At 32.3% G+C, this 17,450-nt stretch overlaps 4 protein-coding genes across 7 annotated transcripts; 1 reads left to right on the forward strand and 3 right to left on the reverse strand.

Moving 5' to 3' along the window:
- Positions 1 to 505: 505 nt before the first annotated feature.
- On the reverse strand, positions 506 to 2,718 carry LOC109607950 (ras-related protein Rab-10). Its single transcript, XM_020024405.2, has 4 exons — positions 2,513 to 2,718; positions 2,143 to 2,342; positions 1,999 to 2,088; positions 506 to 1,383 (listed from the first exon to the last, which is right to left on the reverse strand). The coding sequence occupies exons 1-4, from the start codon at positions 2,637 to 2,639 to the stop codon at positions 1,192 to 1,194; spliced, it is 609 nt and encodes a 202-aa protein (XP_019879964.1). The 5' UTR covers positions 2,640 to 2,718; the 3' UTR covers positions 506 to 1,191.
- A 1,011-nt stretch (positions 2,719 to 3,729) lies between these two features.
- Positions 3,730 to 9,412, reverse strand: LOC109606658 (protein lifeguard 1). 4 transcript variants are annotated; one of them, XM_020023192.2, is made up of 4 exons: positions 9,246 to 9,412; positions 8,951 to 8,989; positions 7,476 to 7,733; positions 3,730 to 5,124 (listed from the first exon to the last, which is right to left on the reverse strand). In XM_020023192.2, the coding sequence occupies exons 2-4, from the start codon at positions 8,979 to 8,981 to the stop codon at positions 4,403 to 4,405; spliced, it is 1,011 nt and encodes a 336-aa protein (XP_019878751.1). In that variant the 5' UTR covers positions 8,982 to 8,989; positions 9,246 to 9,412; the 3' UTR covers positions 3,730 to 4,402. The 4 variants fall into 4 exon arrangements, with proteins under 4 accessions (XP_019878751.1, XP_019878774.1, XP_019878766.1 ...); XM_020023215.2 differs by having other exon boundaries at positions 7,512 to 7,733; positions 9,246 to 9,409; XM_020023207.2 differs by lacking the exon at positions 9,246 to 9,412 and adding an exon at positions 9,044 to 9,106.
- A 1,124-nt stretch (positions 9,413 to 10,536) lies between these two features.
- On the forward strand, positions 10,537 to 15,080 carry LOC109607143 (probable RNA helicase armi). Its single transcript, XM_020023672.2, has 4 exons — positions 10,537 to 12,949; positions 13,844 to 14,041; positions 14,098 to 14,588; positions 14,643 to 15,080. The coding sequence occupies exons 1-4, from the start codon at positions 10,609 to 10,611 to the stop codon at positions 14,976 to 14,978; spliced, it is 3,366 nt and encodes a 1,121-aa protein (XP_019879231.1). The 5' UTR covers positions 10,537 to 10,608; the 3' UTR covers positions 14,979 to 15,080.
- A 311-nt stretch (positions 15,081 to 15,391) lies between these two features.
- On the reverse strand, positions 15,392 to 17,345 carry LOC109606860 (uncharacterized). Its single transcript, XM_020023395.2, has 6 exons — positions 16,938 to 17,345; positions 16,779 to 16,886; positions 16,467 to 16,630; positions 16,255 to 16,416; positions 16,097 to 16,203; positions 15,392 to 16,041 (listed from the first exon to the last, which is right to left on the reverse strand). The coding sequence occupies exons 1-6, from the start codon at positions 17,172 to 17,174 to the stop codon at positions 15,638 to 15,640; spliced, it is 1,182 nt and encodes a 393-aa protein (XP_019878954.1). The 5' UTR covers positions 17,175 to 17,345; the 3' UTR covers positions 15,392 to 15,637.
- Positions 17,346 to 17,450: the final 105 nt, after the last annotated feature.

Raw genomic sequence — 17,450 nt, forward strand, 5'->3', positions numbered from 1 at the left:
ATTAAGACAAGCCGAATATTAGTGGTTAAGAAAGTTAAAATACAAATCTCACGTTCTGTTAGTTTTTATAGTGCGAAATTTAGTATCCAATATTTTGAAATTCTCTACTGTGAAAGAACATTAATTTTAGCTTCAATAAATATCAGTTTTAATTGCTGTTAATTTTGATTCGCAATATTTCTACTTTTTTCACAACAAATTTTTACAGAATCTTAGAAAAATTTGTTACAAAAAAGTACATAGGTACATACCAAACTGTGTAGACAATACTTATATATAAGAGACCAGATCACATCTATACTGTAGTTTGATGAAATCAATTATGTAATATTATATTAGTTACTTCATTTTACCATTTCAGTTGCTGAAAAGATTGTTACCTACATTTTTATGATTAAAGAAAACGTTAATAGTAAATTGTTTTATTTCGACATGGCTAATCTATTTTGTGTAAATAAATAAATATACTACAAACAAAATACTGAAAAGACAGCATAAAATATTTAAAAATACAATTTAATAAAGTAAAAATATGGCAAAAAGGTAATAAACTAAAATTATGGCTAACACAAAATAAGCTATTGCTTTTCTGAATTATTTGCTCTCTATAACTATTAATTTTTTTGGTTTTGATAACACAATTGTAATTAGATGAGTGAAACTGACTTCCATAAGATGAGTTATATTTTTTGATCATACGCAATTTACAACATGAGCATTAATTTCACGGGAAATCAGCTTGTAGAAATTAATACACTTTTTTGGTGGCTATTCCTTAACGACTTAATCGTGAGAATGTTTTGTCACATAAGTGGGCAACTGCCCCCAACTGACCACAACTGTTTCGAGATTATAACGGACACGGAAAACTGTTAAATTACTTCTCCTGGTATAAACGGGGTAACAAAAATATAGAATTTGTATATTGTAGTTATTTTATTAATTAAAAAGGAATGAACAATTTCAAGATGAGACGATATGAAGTAATAATTAAGTTACACAAACATTTCCATTTACCACATTAAAACTTTCGTTTTCCCGTTGAAATAAACCTCACTGGGTAGGAACGTAAACGTCATATCTGCATAACATTTATGGCTAGTCGGAGGCGGCGTCGCCGCATTTTTCAGTGGCAATTCCGTAGAATAGCTTTGGTTAATAAGTTTTTTTTTTAAATTAAAATGCAACAGACTAATTACAGCAGGATTTGTTGGTGCTAGATTGCTGTCTTCTGTCTACATAGACCCGGTCGACAGGATCGCCGGGTTCTCTTCCTGCTGTCTTCTCCAATATGGCATTGGCTAGCTCATTGAAGGCTTTCTCGATGTTGATGTTTGCTTTCGCCGACGTTTCCATGAACCTTATCCCATGCTCTCTCGCGATCTACAAGATAAAATCATTTTTGTTGTTGTTGTTTAAATTATGGAACTATTAAAGTTATGTATCTGTTTTACTGATGTTTATTTAACAGTTGGGACTTAAAATTCCTCAATTACTAATAATTTTTAAAACTTATGATGACTTATAACTAAGTAAAAATCGTTAAAGTGGAGCACTTTACACTCGTTAAAAATATTTTCGATTATTTAGTACACACCTTTGATGTATAAATAGATAATATTAGCTTATTCATTAAAAACGGTATAATTAAAATGTTGTTAATTAATCTCAAAGGCAAAAAAAATCATGCAATGTATCTCATATCTGTGTCTAAAATTAGAAATTGGAAAAGATAAACTAATTAAATTATTTTTAACACTCTTTGTCTCTTTGTCTTTAGATCTGTATTTATCAAACAAAGAACATTGTACATTTCTTTGTAAATTCCATAAACAATAAAACACATAATTAACCCATGATCTCTGATACAATTGACAATTGACTGATAAAATTGATAAAACAATTAAAAAATGTTAATTCAGGAAGTGGCTGCATGGCACTTCCTTTATATACAAGATAAAAAGTTATAATAAAAACTATATAAAATATTAAACTTACTGTTTCACCACGCTCTTTTGACACTGTCCTTTTGTCAGACATATCACATTTGTTCCCCAGGATCATTTTTTCCACATCCTCATTTGCATGCTGGAAAAACAAAACATGTCACATGCAAAAGTTAATTATATCAACTTTTTTTACCTCATCAATATTCCTTAACCATTTGACAATGTTTTCAAAGCTCTTCTCATTGGTTATATCGTACACAAGCATAATGCCCATAGCGCCTCGGTAGTAGGACGTTGTGATTGTGTGGAATCTCTCCTGTCCCGCGGTGTCCCATATTTGCAATTTGATTTTCTTACCGCCTAATTCTACTGTCTTAATTTTAAAATCTATGCCTGAAAAAGATTTTAGTTCAAATTTCGCGCCCATGCATGACCTCACCCTCTATTTATAAATTACGAACGGACGTAATTTAGTTTTATTTATAAATGGAATAAACAGCAGCGACGCGATAATGTGGACTTCGGTATTCGAAGAGCAAAATTGTCCGAATTTAACAACTCACCTATTGTTGATATAAATGTTGTTGTGAACGCATCATCTGAGAAACGGAACAATATACACGTTTTACCTACACCTGAATCTCCTATCAGTAACAATTTAAATAAAAGATCATATGTCTTTTTTGCCATTTCGTTCGTAATTTATTTTTGACGTTTAATTATAAAACATTAGTGGCAAAATTGGGCGAGCTACTGTAACTAACTTCTCGGAACAGAACTGCCATTTTATGACTGTGTGCAAAGTTGACAAGTTTATTTTAATTTACTGAGTTGGAGAATATTAATAACGATACACATTAAGTCTAATTAATTTGTGAGATGTTAAACAAGTATATTACATAAAATTTGAATTAGAAAATATTTAAATTTAAACATAAAATTAAAAATATATACACAGTGATTCAGATACAGATCTTCATGGCACACTATTATCAGTACATATAGGAAAATGTTATTTATACATTTTAGGTCATTCTCTGTTAATATTCATATTATGAACGAATGCTTATATCAATCGAAATCGCATATTCAATTTATTTATTCTAAAACATACAATATTCCATTGAAAATAGCAAAGTTATTGGTGTTTTAAGATGCACAAAATTAAACGTAAATAATGATCACTCTGTATAAAACTTGGGAATATTAACAATGATTCCTTACAAAATGGATCTCGGTTACGGAGTATGCCAAAAATAAAATTTACAGCTTCAAAGCTAGTGGTTTTACATGCATTTTAATTAAAATTAGAGTATATTAAAATTTTTAGAAAAAAATAATAATTCAAAAACTATTTAGATATAGGACATGATATAGCCATTTTTTGCAATTACATGTAGAATGTACAAATACAAAAATATACAACGAAGTTGATGTCACCTGTGAAACCGAAAATAAAATTTTGTTCAACATAAGAAAAGTAATTCAAGTCAAACTGTATTTGCTATAAAACTAAACAATACTTGTTTCGGTTGTCCATAAATTTCTAGTGAACAAGTATCATCTTATAAATAAAGAAATATGTATTATTTAACTTACCTTTTTATTTAAATCGTCGTTCTTCTCACTACATAAATTAGTATTTATGCTTTTAGTTAACTTATTCAAATTTAATTAAAATAACTGATTTGTCCTGTGAAGATCAAAGAATTTACAAATTTGGGGAATAGCATACTAAAACTCTTTGAGGAAACCACCGTGTCTTTATATAAAAATAAAGTGAGCATTTATTCTTTATTAAGTGCAAATAACATACATACATACATACATGGAAAATACAATATACATATAAGTTATGTTATAAATTACTATATTATTACATTACTTATTACGTGATCTAGAGCTTTTAAATAACGAAATTGCAACTTTCAAGCCTCCATATCACAAAAGTACAACTTCAGTCAATTTATTAAAATCTAATACTTGACACATTCGTCACAAATCCAAAGTTACGATAATTTTCTCCCTATACTCTACTAAATCGTTAATTTTAATAACATATAAAGGTTTTAAATATGCTTTTGCAATATATAAACATAGCAACAGCTCAGAAAGACATGAATACAATTTATTATTGTCGTTACAAGCCATTTAAACTTGTTAAACTATTAGTGGATTAAAAGCTTTTAATTATTACCTGAAAATATTAATCAATACAATACAATAATAATCAATCAATCGATACAATAATAAATTGATAGTATCTCCTTTTCTATACAATCTGTGCAATATAAAACTTAAAAACTCTGTTTTCGTCTTCCCAAACCATTCAAAACATGTTTAACAACAATAATGCAACAAATACTTTATTCTAAACTACAAAATAAAACAAAATATATACATATACAGTATAGGAGTAGATATAACTTTTGAACAAGAAAATTTTAAAAAAATTAATCGCGTGACGAGCCGATAATGCTCAAAATGTACAGGAAAATATTAATGATATCGATGTACAAGTTCAAAGCGGCAAATACGTATTCCTCCGGTGAAATGGAATACTTGTGTTTACCACCCATCATGAGCTGCGTATCGTAAATAAGGTAGACGGAGAAAATCAGTGCCCCTAAAGAAGCGTAAACCATCTGGACGATCTTGTTGTGAACGAAAATAGCAACGATGCCAAAAACAAAGAGGATCAAAACCGCCACGAACAAAATGCCACCCATCATCGTGAAATCCCATTTAGTTTGGAATGCGAACAGAGTGAGGCCCAGGCAAACAACGGCCGTAATACCAACCGCCATCACCACCTCCTCGGACTTGTAAGTGGAGGCGGTGACGCTCAGCATGAAAGCCTCGGCAAACGTGAAAATGAACAGGAACACGAAATTCATGGGTGCTTTGCGGCGCACCTCGCCGCAACACGCCAGCACGATCAGCGCCACGAATACGACCACCAGCGAAATGATAAACAGCTCAGGATGGCTATGGACGAACTTTTGCGACGGCTTGTGGTAGACCAGCCATGCGATAAAGACCAACGTGATGGACAGTTGCACCATAAGGATCGAGTAGACTTTGCGGATGAAGCCTCGTCTGATGCTCTGGTCGTTGAAATCGAAGCCCTTCACTTCCGGATCTTCGCCGCCGTAATTGTTGGCGCCTCCATAACCTGTCGAAACAACAATCATTAAGTTACAACGAGTCAGGTTTTAATCGGTCCAATTGCCCAAGGGCTACAATATGCAACAATGCTGATGATCGATGATGAGTGATCCAAAACTGGAATAGTTTCTTAGCATATTAACAATTGCAAATCAGAGATACTTTTTATAAACGGTCAATGTTCTCTAATTTTATTGCTTTTGCTTCGAAACTTATGCAACTTTAAGGATGGTTTTGAAATTTGGACCTAAACAGGGTGGTAAATTTCTGAATATATCCGTAATAAAAATGTATCTAAATATATAACAAATTTGATTAATACAGGTTTTAATTTTTAAAAAAAATGTGCTCGTATCATGCAGCTATAACCAAAACTAATTAAAGGAAATTTTAATTAACACTTAAATAATTATATTCAATCCCCGAGAATTTTAAATATATATAAACAAAACATGATGATTAAATGATTTTACAAGACAACGGAACTGATGAAAGGAAAAGCAAAGAAAGAATATGCTTTAAACAGTAACAGAAAAACAAAAATTCATATATAGGATGATTCGCCTAACTTATTTAGTTTATGGATTTTAATGTTTTGAAATTTTTATAGTAATTATAAGTTTACATGAACGACTTTTCTACATTATTTAGAACAAAATTTCTTTTAAGGTTTCGACGGATATTAGTAACATCAATTTTGTTATTTTATATTATATATTTAGATTATATTTTTGAATGTTTAAATTCTACATATCATGCAAATAAAATGGCTATACGATGACCTATACCTAAAACCAAACAGTTTTTGAATAATTAATATTTTTCCAAAAATTCTGACAGATTGATAGTTTATCAATTTAAATACTGGAAAGTTTATTTTTGGTATGAACGTTAACCAACCATCAATGTAGAAAATTAAACATAAATAATCAACACCCTGTACAAAATTTAGGAATACTAATAACTTTTAAGATACTAATTAGGTAATATGTATGTCAAGTTTCACTACTGTGACAATTATATACCAAACTATTGAGGAAGTTTAATCTGTTTAAATTATATTAAAGAATTCTTGGAAGTTTTATCATTGTCTTAATTGTGTACAGAACTACTGGGAAAGTTTGAATAAAATTGTGCTTAACAACTTTCACCTACGTGTGTAGAGAATTGCTGAAGAAATTTCTTCATTGCATACAAAACTATTGATAGAGTTAGAAACTGTTTAAATTCTAAAAAAAAATCAACACAACTAAATTAATTGTAAATAGAACTGTTTAAAAACGAAGTTTGAAATCGTTTAAATTGTATAAAAATTGCTTAAGAAGTTCAATAGTGTTGTTTGTATAAAAAGTGTTGAAGAAGTTTTAAACTGTAAAAAATATCTACAGAACATCTTGTTAAGTTTCACTAGTGTGTTAATTGTATACAGAACTGTTGAGGAAGACTGTTTAAATTATATTAAAATTGCTTCAGAAGTTTTACAACTTTTTTAATTGCATACAAAATTGCTTAAGAACTTTCATAATTGTCTTAATTGTTTAGAGAACTACTGAGAAAGTTTGTGAAAGTGTTTAAATTGTATAAAATAGTGCTTAACAAGTTTCATCTATATCTTAATGTGAACAGAATTGCTTCGGAAGTTCATCACTGTATGCAAAGCTATTGAGGAAGTTAGAAACTGTTTAAATAATAAAAAAAGTTATTTAGCAGTTTAACAACTTACTGAATTGTTTATAGAACTCCTTAGGAAGTTTAATTATTGTCTTATATACACAAGTAATGAAGAAGTTTGAAACTTTGATTAATAACTCAAAAACTATTTGGTTTAGGTACATGACATGATATGAATTTAAAATTTTGTTCGAAATAAATTAAAATGTCAAATTAAAATTGCTTTAAACATTTAAAATCAATATCTGCATCCTGTAGAATAATAATCAATAAATATGAGTTTCATAAATAAAATAAAAGATACAAAGTTTCCTATGATTAGAAATAAATGGATTAGTATATCAAAATTCGATAAATGTGTCAGTAGTCTATAAATTATAATTTTATTATGTCTTTTTATTATTAATTATTTTTATCTATTCAATTAGAACAACCTAAATTGTTTATATTAATTTTTCCTGTCGGATTTGTTTTAAAATATTAACATACATGTAAATTTAATAATATAACAAACTAACTATATATATTTATAAGATTTAAAACGTTTAAAAACTAAAGTGAACTAAGTCGAACAAATTTTCCCTTTGCTTCACCATTTGAATAAGACATGCACAACCCAGCATCAATCAAAGTCAACCCGAAGCTTGTTATAACGCAAAATAAAATCACCCTGTTTGGTCTACAAACCGTAGCCTGTCTGCCAATTGAGCGGCAACTGTTCACCTTGGCCGTAGGGATCGGTAGAGTTGTACGACGGCGGCGGTTGGTATCCTGGCTGTTGGCCGTAGGGCGGGTAACCCTGCGGCTGGGGCGGCGGTGCGAAACCGGCGGGCGGCGCACCCGGATAACCTGCCCCAGGGTAGGCGCCGCCCTGCGGGTAACCACCAGGCGGCGGGGCGTTCGGGTAACCGCCCGGCTGGCCACCGTAGTAACCTTGGTTCGGATCTAAATTGGGGACAAGAATTATTGTAGGAAATGTTGGTTGGCTTATGTGAAGTGCATTAACTTTTATTACATATACATGCACTTTGGCTCTTGATTTAATTTGTGCTACCCACCAAAATGATTTATTTATATACTTTTATTTGTTCATCAAAATTTAAACATGTGCAGAAAGATCGTTCACAGAAATTTGAGGTAAGCTACAGTTAACTAAACTAAATGCTTGTCTTTTGTGGGAAAAAATAATATTAAAGAAATCGTCTTAACTATTATTAAAGCAGAACAATAATTTGACAGGCTTAACTGTTTAATAACCAAAACAATATTTATAATAATTTATAATTTACTGAATCATTTACGTTAAGAATTGCTTACCTTCAATGGTAAACATATTCAGCAATGAAATTCGAGTTAAAACAAGTGCAACACTTCCATTTTCTTAATACAACAATGAAATAAGTGTGGTGGAACAAGATCGATTGCGAAAACTGTAACGCCGCTTATAATAATCAATAAAACACAAATTAATGCCACGGAACTAATGGAATTATCACGAATTCTCAATTGTCGGTTTTTTCTTGGCGAGAACACATTTTAATGTGAATTTTCGTATAATATTAGAAAAGACAATTCAATTGTTACAAATCAGTAACCCATTAAAACAAAAAATTATACTTTTTGAACAATAGGTAAATTCAATTTGACAATTATTTAAATGTACACAAATAAACTTAAATTTTGTCAATTGGTATCAGGAAGATAAGTAAATATTTTCAAAGTAGATATCACACTATACAACTACAATGAATCAGTTGTGCTTCAATTGAAAATGAATACTGGAATTTCCAACTCATCAACATAATCTCTCTGGACATGTTTATACTCTAATTTTCAATTTTCCAACACTCTTAATAATATAGCAGACAAAACAAACACATGACAATAGTTTAAAATCGTTTAAATTTAAATACAAGCAACACACTGCTCGATTATTCTGTGAATGTAGAGAAAAAGGACCAGATGATTTCTGAATCATTCTCACATGATGTGGGTACCTTCCCCGTTTTATTTGCTTTAATAACTATTTTAATGGGGCATTTAAAAATAGAGTTAAACCCATTTTTATCAATTACAAACAAGGTCACACAAATATTTGAACAAAAAAAGTTACACAAAAATGGTTAAAGCAGAAGCACGTGACAGGGGGATGAATTACTCACCGGCATACTGATTTCCTCCCCACGTAGTCATATCGGTATCTAAAATCAAAAAATACGTTTACATTGGTGTACACGACACAACTTTGTTCGTACTTGAACAGATGTCGAGATGTCAAAATTAACTATGACTCATATTTCAAAATCAATAAACATTACAAATAAACAGATTAAAAGTAACCAAACAATAAATAGAAAGCGTAAAATGGAAAATACCAATGTGTATGTCCAAAGACACGATTCAGCTGTCACAAAACAAATACAAACAAAATTCCACTACAATATGACTCTTATTTACCTTAATTTTTTACGTAAGTCAGTGTTCCTTCTTGATACTTATATATTATATATTCCGTCCGCAGGAAAATTTAACAAACACAATCTGGAGTTAATTTATATATTCTTCCAGTATTTTCTATGGAATCACCAGAAAAATCATTGGAGATAGAATTTACTCATAAGCGCATGCGTTACTGTTTATTGCAGTCAGTGTTTATTTATTTATTTGTTCTGCTCGTCATACGTTCATATTTATTATTATTTTCATGAATAATAATATTATTAAAGATAATTTGAATAAGCAGTGATATACCATATAAATATAATTTTTTGAGCGTATTAGACAGATTATAATGACAGAAGTTTGGCAACATCGCCGTGTCACCGATATATTTCAATAATCGAATGGTTCGAAATAATCGATACAAATAATCGAATGATTATTCAAATGATTGATTATAAATGACAAAATACCGATATCGAATTGTCTACGCACATTTCGAACTAACGAGCGACGAAATATTTCGAATGAATAATGTAGTATTTTGATAATCCGATTCTGTAAATTTTTAATGAAATTTATGTTTTATCTGAAACATATGTTATTTACTTTATAATGTCAAATAAAAATAATTTATAAAATAAATGGATGATACATGTATTGTCTTCACACTAGGTGTGCATTTATAAAATCCCAGCTAGTATACACATTATATACTAAACAAATAAAAAAGTAAAATTTTAATAATTTATTAAAAATATATATTTTACCGTGTTTTAATTATGCAAAGTAAGTTTTGTTACCTGAGACAATCCGCTAGTTCATTCAAAAAAGACTTTGAGCTAAATTTAAATTCTGTTTCAAGAAATGTAAATTATCATAAATTGGATTACTTATATTCACATTTTTGCCCCAATGCCGCAAAAAATTGAGCTAAATTTAAAATCTGTTTCAAGAATAAAAGAAACGTAAAGTACTATCATAAATGTTACATATTATATTATTGACATTTTTACTGTAATATTCTATTTTTAAAATATGTCGCATATTTAAATATTATACTCAGAATGTAATCCGAAATTGGAATATGAATGAAAATAACAGTAAATTATATATAATATATATAATTTTGGATTTTTTAAAAACTAGTTTTAATTAATATAAATAAAGTATAAGCATTAATGAGTACCTAAAGTAATTACTGTTGAGCTAAGCAAAATACGCAAATTTAAATGTGCGATAAGGGACGGTTAGGTTAGGTTGATGTTTCAAAAGTCACCGACAACACCGCTTTTGTTTTGAATGTTCGTTTTTATAGGTTATTATACATCATCGGTTTTTTTTGCTCTTCAAATGATATTGTACATATAATCCTGTGACAATGTGGAAATACTTGTCATCGTGGATTTGGGGCTCGGAACCGGCCGAACTGCTGTCAGTCGATGAGGCCTACAACATTTTAGAAGAAGCGAAGTCCGAAGAAGTGCAGGAGGACAATTCGGACGCAGAACAAGATGAAAGTGATTACTTACTGTGTCAGAAAACTGGTGTGATAACAGAAATATCAGGAACCACTTTAAAAATCGATGATATTTATTCATACACTTGTGAAGACGAGAGTTTCAGAGTCGGCTCTAAAATCTCCTACAAGGTATACAAAACGGGCCACAAGTTTAAAGTGACAGAAGTAAACCTGATCGAAAGCGATTGGGATTTAATTGAGACAAAAAAATCGACGTGGTGTGAAAGAGTGATGGTGTGTCAAGTAGAAAAACGCGATGGAAGGAACATTATATTGAAGGAAAATCAACTGACTGTTGATTTGAATGATGTGACTACAGAGTTCATTCCAATAGTTGGTGACTGGCTGCAGCTCGAAGTCAAATGTGAAATTGACGAAAGTGTCTCTGATCTTTGTGGTAAAGTTTTAGAAGTTACCAAAATCTCCCCAGTTAGGCCTCATGTAAAACAATGTAAAATAACAAACTATGATGTTGATTTGAATGCTGGAACTATTGATACATTTATTTATTTTAATGGAGACTCATTGCCATTTGGTTTTGTGCCTGTAAAGGGTGACAGTGTTGTGGCAGAAGTTATTGAAAGTGAACAAGGCTCCTGTACATGGAGAGCATTGAAAATTATCACTGAAGGTAAAATTGGCATTAATCAACTAATTATTGATGACTCAAGCATTGAAGATGTGGTTTTTTGCAATGAAAAAATCAGCATTCAATCTGAAACAATTTTAGTAAATGATTTACAGAAAAACCCACAATTTTTTGTATTAATTGAAAACTCAAGTGAATTTCCAGTTCTTATAAAGAATATTACATTTCCAAAGACTCAGCAGTGTAAAGTTGTGGTCAGCTTTGAAAGCTATGAGTTAAAGGGCAATGAAACTAAAAAAATCATTTGTAAATTTGAAGGCAAAAGAATGGGTGAGAATAAAGAACTTCTGGTGGTTGAATGTGAAGATGTTAAACTAGGACATTGGATACGTTTCTCAATTGGCAAACAAAATCGGAAAGAAGTGCAATTTGTACGTAAATATAATAGGTATATTAATCACCCTACTAGTGAATTAATAAAAGGGCAACAACTAACATCTCAGTGTAGATATGTGGCAATTAAAATACCTCCATATACTGTATTAAAGAAGCTATTGGACATTTATGCTGATTATACTACAAATGAACACAATAAAATTAGAGAAGAATTAAAGAAAGTTAAACCGTGTTTGTTTACTAATTTAACGGCAATGAATTATGAAGACAGGTACCACACCATGTTGTATCTAGAAGAAATAAGTCAGATGATTTACGCCCAAAATTATAATCAAGATTTGGCCTGTTTTATACACAATGGAGATTTTCTAATGTTAGAAATTCCAAATTTGTTAGAGAAAAGACCGAGTTTAATTCCCGGCGACACGATTGTCGCAACTCATCCAACCAAACCGGAAATATCTTTTGAAGGAATCATACACAAAACCACCTGCCAACATGTCTACCTAAAATTCTCACAAACCTTCCATGAAACGTACACCGGCGAAGATTATTCAATCAGAGTTGTGTGCTCCAGAGGATTGTATAGGAGACTGCATCATGCCGTTTATTTGGCGATGAGCAACTTGGGCAGAGACATTTTATTCTGCCACCAACTGAAAGAGAAACCACCCAACGTGAACGTGAAACTTGAATCCATGCCGACCAAATTGACACCCTCACAAGCATTGAAAATCATACAGGATATCAAAAACGGCAAAACACCATCCAACACCAATAAGGATAACCTTAAGCTTGTGCTGAATGGTAAGACGGTAATAGAATGGTACAACAAATCCCTAAACATTTACCAAAAGGCGGCGGTGACTAATATATTGCTGGGAACGGCACGGCCTCTACCGTACATAGTATTTGGACCTCCCGGTACCGGGAAGACCGTCACACTCATTGAAACGATACTGCAGATACTCCGCCTGATACCGCACTCTCGATTGCTGGTCACTGCACCATCGAACAGTGCGGCCGATTTGTTGGCCATGCGGCTGGTCGATTCTGGCGTTCTAAAGCCAGGCGATTTGGTCAGGTTGATCTCCTATTCTTACATGATCACTGAAAACCTGCCGGAGAAACTGGTGCCTTATTCGGCCACTGTTACCATCGGTGTTAGCGGCACGATCAATGAGGGGGAAATGCACAAATCTGGACTCAGATTAGGTAAAATAGTACAACAAAATTTTTAACAAAAACTAAACTTAACTAAATTAATGATTTTTATACAGGATGATTCATCTAATTTAATTAGCAGAAGTTTATGGGGAGTGGAAAAAGGTAACGTAATGTACAGATACAAAAAATGCCATCCACAGCACACTATAATCAGTACACATAAGAAAATTGGAGTTATTTTTTTGGCACAATCCCTTTTAATATTCGTTTTATGCATAAGGAATGCTTGTACCAATTGAAAACACTCAATTATACTATACACTGAAAATAACAAAGTTACTGATTTAATTAAATTATAATAATAAAATTAAACATAAATAACGAATACCATTTGTAAAATTTGGAAGTACTATTAATTGATTCTGTTAGTTGGTTGGTAAACATGTATGCTAAAATTCTAGCATCAAAATTAGTAGCTTCGCCCACATTTAATTGGATCATTAATCAGTTAAAATTTTTGAAAAAAGAAACTCATTGTATGGCAATTTTATTTTCAGTTACATATAGAATTTAAAAATCTAGAAATGTGCAGGATGTTGTTCCATTGAAAATAAAGTCACTTCCTGTGAATCTGGAAATAAAATTTTGTTCAAAATAAATTAAAAAGCAAAAAGCAAATCAAGTCATAATTGGTATAAAAATTTCAAATAAATATCTTCTCCATAAACTTCTAATGAATAAGTTTATTATTCGTCCTATATGTATAAAAATTTAATGCTAATTAATTGGGAAATTGTTTTCACTACTTAAATTTGACCATAAAATCAATAACATTACAGAATAATTTTTACTATCAGTGAATCTATAATATAAACTTATTTTACAAGTTAAAATTGTATAAATACTGATATTTAATATCGATTTCACAACAAATTTTTACAGGTTGTAGCAGCGCTTCGATTGGCCGACACCGTATCACTGTAACAACGTGTGGAACTACAGGAAAATTATTCCAGTGCAAGTTCAGACGGGACCACTTCACCCACATTGTGGTGGACGAAGCGGGACAAGCCATGGAACCAGAAGTTTTAATGCCGATATCGTTTTTAAACGCATATTCCGGCCAAGTAATACTCGCAGGTACGCATTTACATAACGTACAACGACCCTTAAATTCACCGTAAACATTTTTACAGGTGACCCCCTTCAGTTGGGTCCGGTGATCACCAACTATTTCGCCAAGGAAAACGGCCTGAGCGAGTCTCTGATGGAGCGACTGCTGAACAGGTTTCCATATTTGAAAGACGCGGAAAGCTTTCCCGAAACGGCTGGTTATGACCCTCGTTTAGTTACGCAATTGAGATACAACTATCGTGCTGTGGAAACGTTGCTGAAGTTGACCAGTTCCATTTTCTATGCCAACCAACTGTTGCCGACCATTTCGGACACAGACAGCAAAGAGGGTTTGGCGTTGCAGCGACTGAAAGAGATTTTACCCGGCACGAGGTCCGGAAAGGTGCCGTGCATCGTATTTCACGGCGTAAACGGCGAAAATTTGCGCTCTCCCGATTCTCCGTCTTGGTATAACCCCCACGAAGCTGCTCAGATTTTCTACTATGTCAACGAACTGTACAGAATGAGTGTCAAAAGCAGCGACATAGGAATTATCACCCCTTATTTGAAACAAGTAAACAACTTACTGTTAATGCTGCATTGTATTTTAAACTATTGTAATTTTCAGGGAAGAGAAATACGTTCAGTTCTGAACGAAGCCGAGTTCGACTTGCCCAAAATCGGTTCCGTCGAAGAGTTTCAAGGACAAGAATTTCCGATTATTTTGGTATCCACAGTGCGTTCGCATGAATCATATATTCGAGGTGATGTCGAAGCAAATATTGGATTTGTTTCTTGTCCCAGAAGGATAAACGTCACAATATCGAGAGCTCAAATGTTGCTAATTATAGTTGGCTGTCCTAATGTTCTTACTACAGATGTGACTTGGAGAACTATTATTAAATATTGTATTGACCATGGTTCATATATTGGTTGTGAACTTCCTAATTCTTACGATTGTTAATTTTTAAATAATTTATTCAATTATATTGTATAATTTTTTTGTTTATTTAATTGTTGACATTGATTTTATATATTTTTAAATAAACACGCTGAAAATAAAGTTCTTAGTTGTTTTAACAATTTAAATAGGTCAATTTAAAAATTTTTCTGGTAGAGCCAACCTATAAAAAATAGCTGTTTTGATTATTATTGATATTTACTTAATTATAAAACAAAACCATGATTGTTAATGACCCAAAAATGAGGAGTATACATTTTTTGCTAATAAGTCTAGAGAAATTTCATTTAGTATGTCAGTCTCCCATAAAATTAACTCAAACTGGATTTAGGCATGGGACGGCCTTTTTTGCAATTACAGAATTTAAAAATCCATAAAGCAACACCATGCTGCTTCCAACTAAATCACGAGATGGGTGAACATGTATTTAAAATAATTATATATTTTTGAGTATATAATGTAATATTGTAATAAATTGTTTATCCATTTTCTTTATATATACAAATTAATCATTTAAACCCTTTTTTATCTTTAAAAATATATAATAATTCAACAAATTGTTACATAACATTGCACACGGTAGTACTATCAAAATTTTTGGTATAACAAACTATTTTAATTGGCTTGCTTGATTACAATTTTTCTTTCAGAAAAAATTTGTTTTACTTATTGACATTATTATAATGCCATTCCGAAATGCCTTTGCCTTTTACCCCGTTGATTTCACAACTCAAAAATCTCTCGTGCATCTTGGCCTCCACATCATTCCCCACGTAATGCACAGCGGTCACGTCGTATTTGATTTTTGCCTCGTAATTAGTTTTGTTCGCGACAAACGTAAAAGCCAAATTATTTGGAGGAGTTCCATCTTCCGCGTGTTGATACAGCAAAAGGTCGCAACTGTCAATCGCAAACATCCTCTTATTCGCATCTATCATAAATCCGAATGTCATGTGGGAAGAAGTGCACGGCTGACTGATAACGCCCAGTGATACTCTAGTGCCGTCCTCCAAGTAAAACATGTGGAAGATGTATCTATGCATCAACGTCCAGTCTCTCTTCATCCCTGCAAGGTACCCGTTTGCATAACAATTATTGTTAGCTTGGTGATGGGGTCTTACCGAAGCTGTGGTCTCTGAACGCGTCCATTTTGATGTTGTATACTCGGTTATCGATTTTGATCGTCACTTTTAGGTAGCCCATTTGTTCATAGTGGGTTTGGTGTGCACTAAAATTGGCTGTCAATTACGATTATCTAATAAAGAATGCACTTACATACTCTTTCAGTGCTTGAAACAGTTCTTTATTCCAAGTTTCCAGAGCAATCGCCTCTGCTATAACTTTGCTAGGCAAATCCAACTCGAACAAGAACCAAGGAAGATCGCTAGTCCATTGTCCGTCAAGTTTAACGTTTACAATTTTCGACGGATCATCAAATGATCTACAAACAAATTAAACTATTTGATACTATTTGGTGGATTTGGTAGCTACCTCATTTTTCCATGGAAGGAAATGTTCCAACGTTTCATAGGTTCGACAGGTGTGAATTTAATACCCTCAGCACCCCATTCTTTTTCCAACATTATACAGGCTGGATCTGCCTCCAAAACTGTTTTTGGGAGTTTTTCACTTAATAATAAGCCATGGTCAGGAGTCTATAATCATGAATATTGTTAGTTAATATATTTTGTTGAATACCTTATGAGTGAAATTTAATGTGTTATAATTTTATCTGTATATCTAATTGTCAATGACTTTGATCAAGTGTTTTATCTATAATTCTTTAATGACAGTTTCTCTTACCATCAAATAACACAGTCCATTGACTTTAGCCTGATGTCGCCTTTCAGTTCCAGCAGCCAAAGCAAAACCGTCTTGAGTAACAGCTTGGAAAAACACCGCATCGAAAGCCTTAAAACGCGAGTTACATCACACATAAAATTTCAATACAACACGACTTACTTTCGGGTCATTGGACAAAGGTTGTATTCTATCGAATTTGACGAAGGAACTTTTGCTCGCGACTTTATATTTAATTCTTCTGAGTGTCAGAAGCGTCCAGAAAGCTGCAAGCTTGATATAATACCATCGTCCCGGCTGGCTGTAAATGCCGAATATTTTTTCGGGGTTCGGTCTTTTGCTTTGGTAAAACAAAGCGGAAACTATTATAGCCACAAGGGTGGCGAATATTGCGAACATTTTAACGCAATACCTGTGAACTACTGATTTTTATCTTCGTGACATTACGATAGATATAGAAACATGAAGATATCTTATCATTAATATGAAAAAATCGGAAAACGATTATGTGTACGTCTCCTCCAAAAACACCTGTTCGTTCACGGACAAAGTCTACCTGCCGCCAAACAACGACGAAAATAGGGTTGATGTTGTCGCGACAGTTGCATAAAGAGGGAGAATCTCTTTGTCTAGCCGAAACGTGAAACAGGTGAAAAGATGTGTGCGCAAACTCAT

The sequence above is a fragment of the Aethina tumida genome, chromosome 2 (assembly GCF_024364675.1).
Source record: "Aethina tumida isolate Nest 87 chromosome 2, icAetTumi1.1, whole genome shotgun sequence".
In the NCBI taxonomy this organism is placed as follows: Eukaryota; Metazoa; Arthropoda; class Insecta; order Coleoptera; family Nitidulidae; genus Aethina; species Aethina tumida.

Coding starts and splice junctions, on each gene's coding strand:
- LOC109607950 (XM_020024405.2), bottom strand. CDS start 2,639: ATGGCAAAAAAGACATATGATCTTTTATTTAAATTGTTACTGATAGGA. Junction 2,343..2,512: donor AACATTTATATCAACAATAG/GTGAGTTGTTAA, acceptor AATCTTTTTCAG/GCATAGATTTTAAAATTAAG. Junction 2,089..2,142: donor GGTTAAGGAATATTGATGAG/GTAAAAAAAGTT, acceptor TTGTTTTTCCAG/CATGCAAATGAGGATGTGGA.
- LOC109606658 (XM_020023192.2), bottom strand. CDS start 8,981: ATGACTACGTGGGGAGGAAATCAGTATGCCG. Junction 7,734..8,950: donor GGGAGGAAATCAGTATGCCG/GTGAGTAATTCA, acceptor TCCCCAATTTAG/ATCCGAACCAAGGTTACTAC. Junction 5,125..7,475: donor CAATTGGCAGACAGGCTACG/GTTTGTAGACCA, acceptor TTGTTTCGACAG/GTTATGGAGGCGCCAACAAT.
- LOC109607143 (XM_020023672.2), top strand. CDS start 10,609: ATGTGGAAATACTTGTCATCGTGGATTTGGGGCTCGGAACCGGCCGAA. Junction 12,950..13,843: donor CAAATCTGGACTCAGATTAG/GTAAAATAGTAC, acceptor AAATTTTTACAG/GTTGTAGCAGCGCTTCGATT. Junction 14,042..14,097: donor CGGCCAAGTAATACTCGCAG/GTACGCATTTAC, acceptor ACATTTTTACAG/GTGACCCCCTTCAGTTGGGT.
- LOC109606860 (XM_020023395.2), bottom strand. CDS start 17,174: ATGTTCGCAATATTCGCCACCCTTGTGGCTATAATAGTTTCCGCTTTG. Junction 16,631..16,778: donor ATGGACTGTGTTATTTGATG/GTAAGAGAAACT, acceptor TCATGATTATAG/ACTCCTGACCATGGCTTATT. Junction 16,042..16,096: donor GTTCAGAGACCACAGCTTCG/GTAAGACCCCAT, acceptor GGTACCTTGCAG/GGATGAAGAGAGACTGGACG.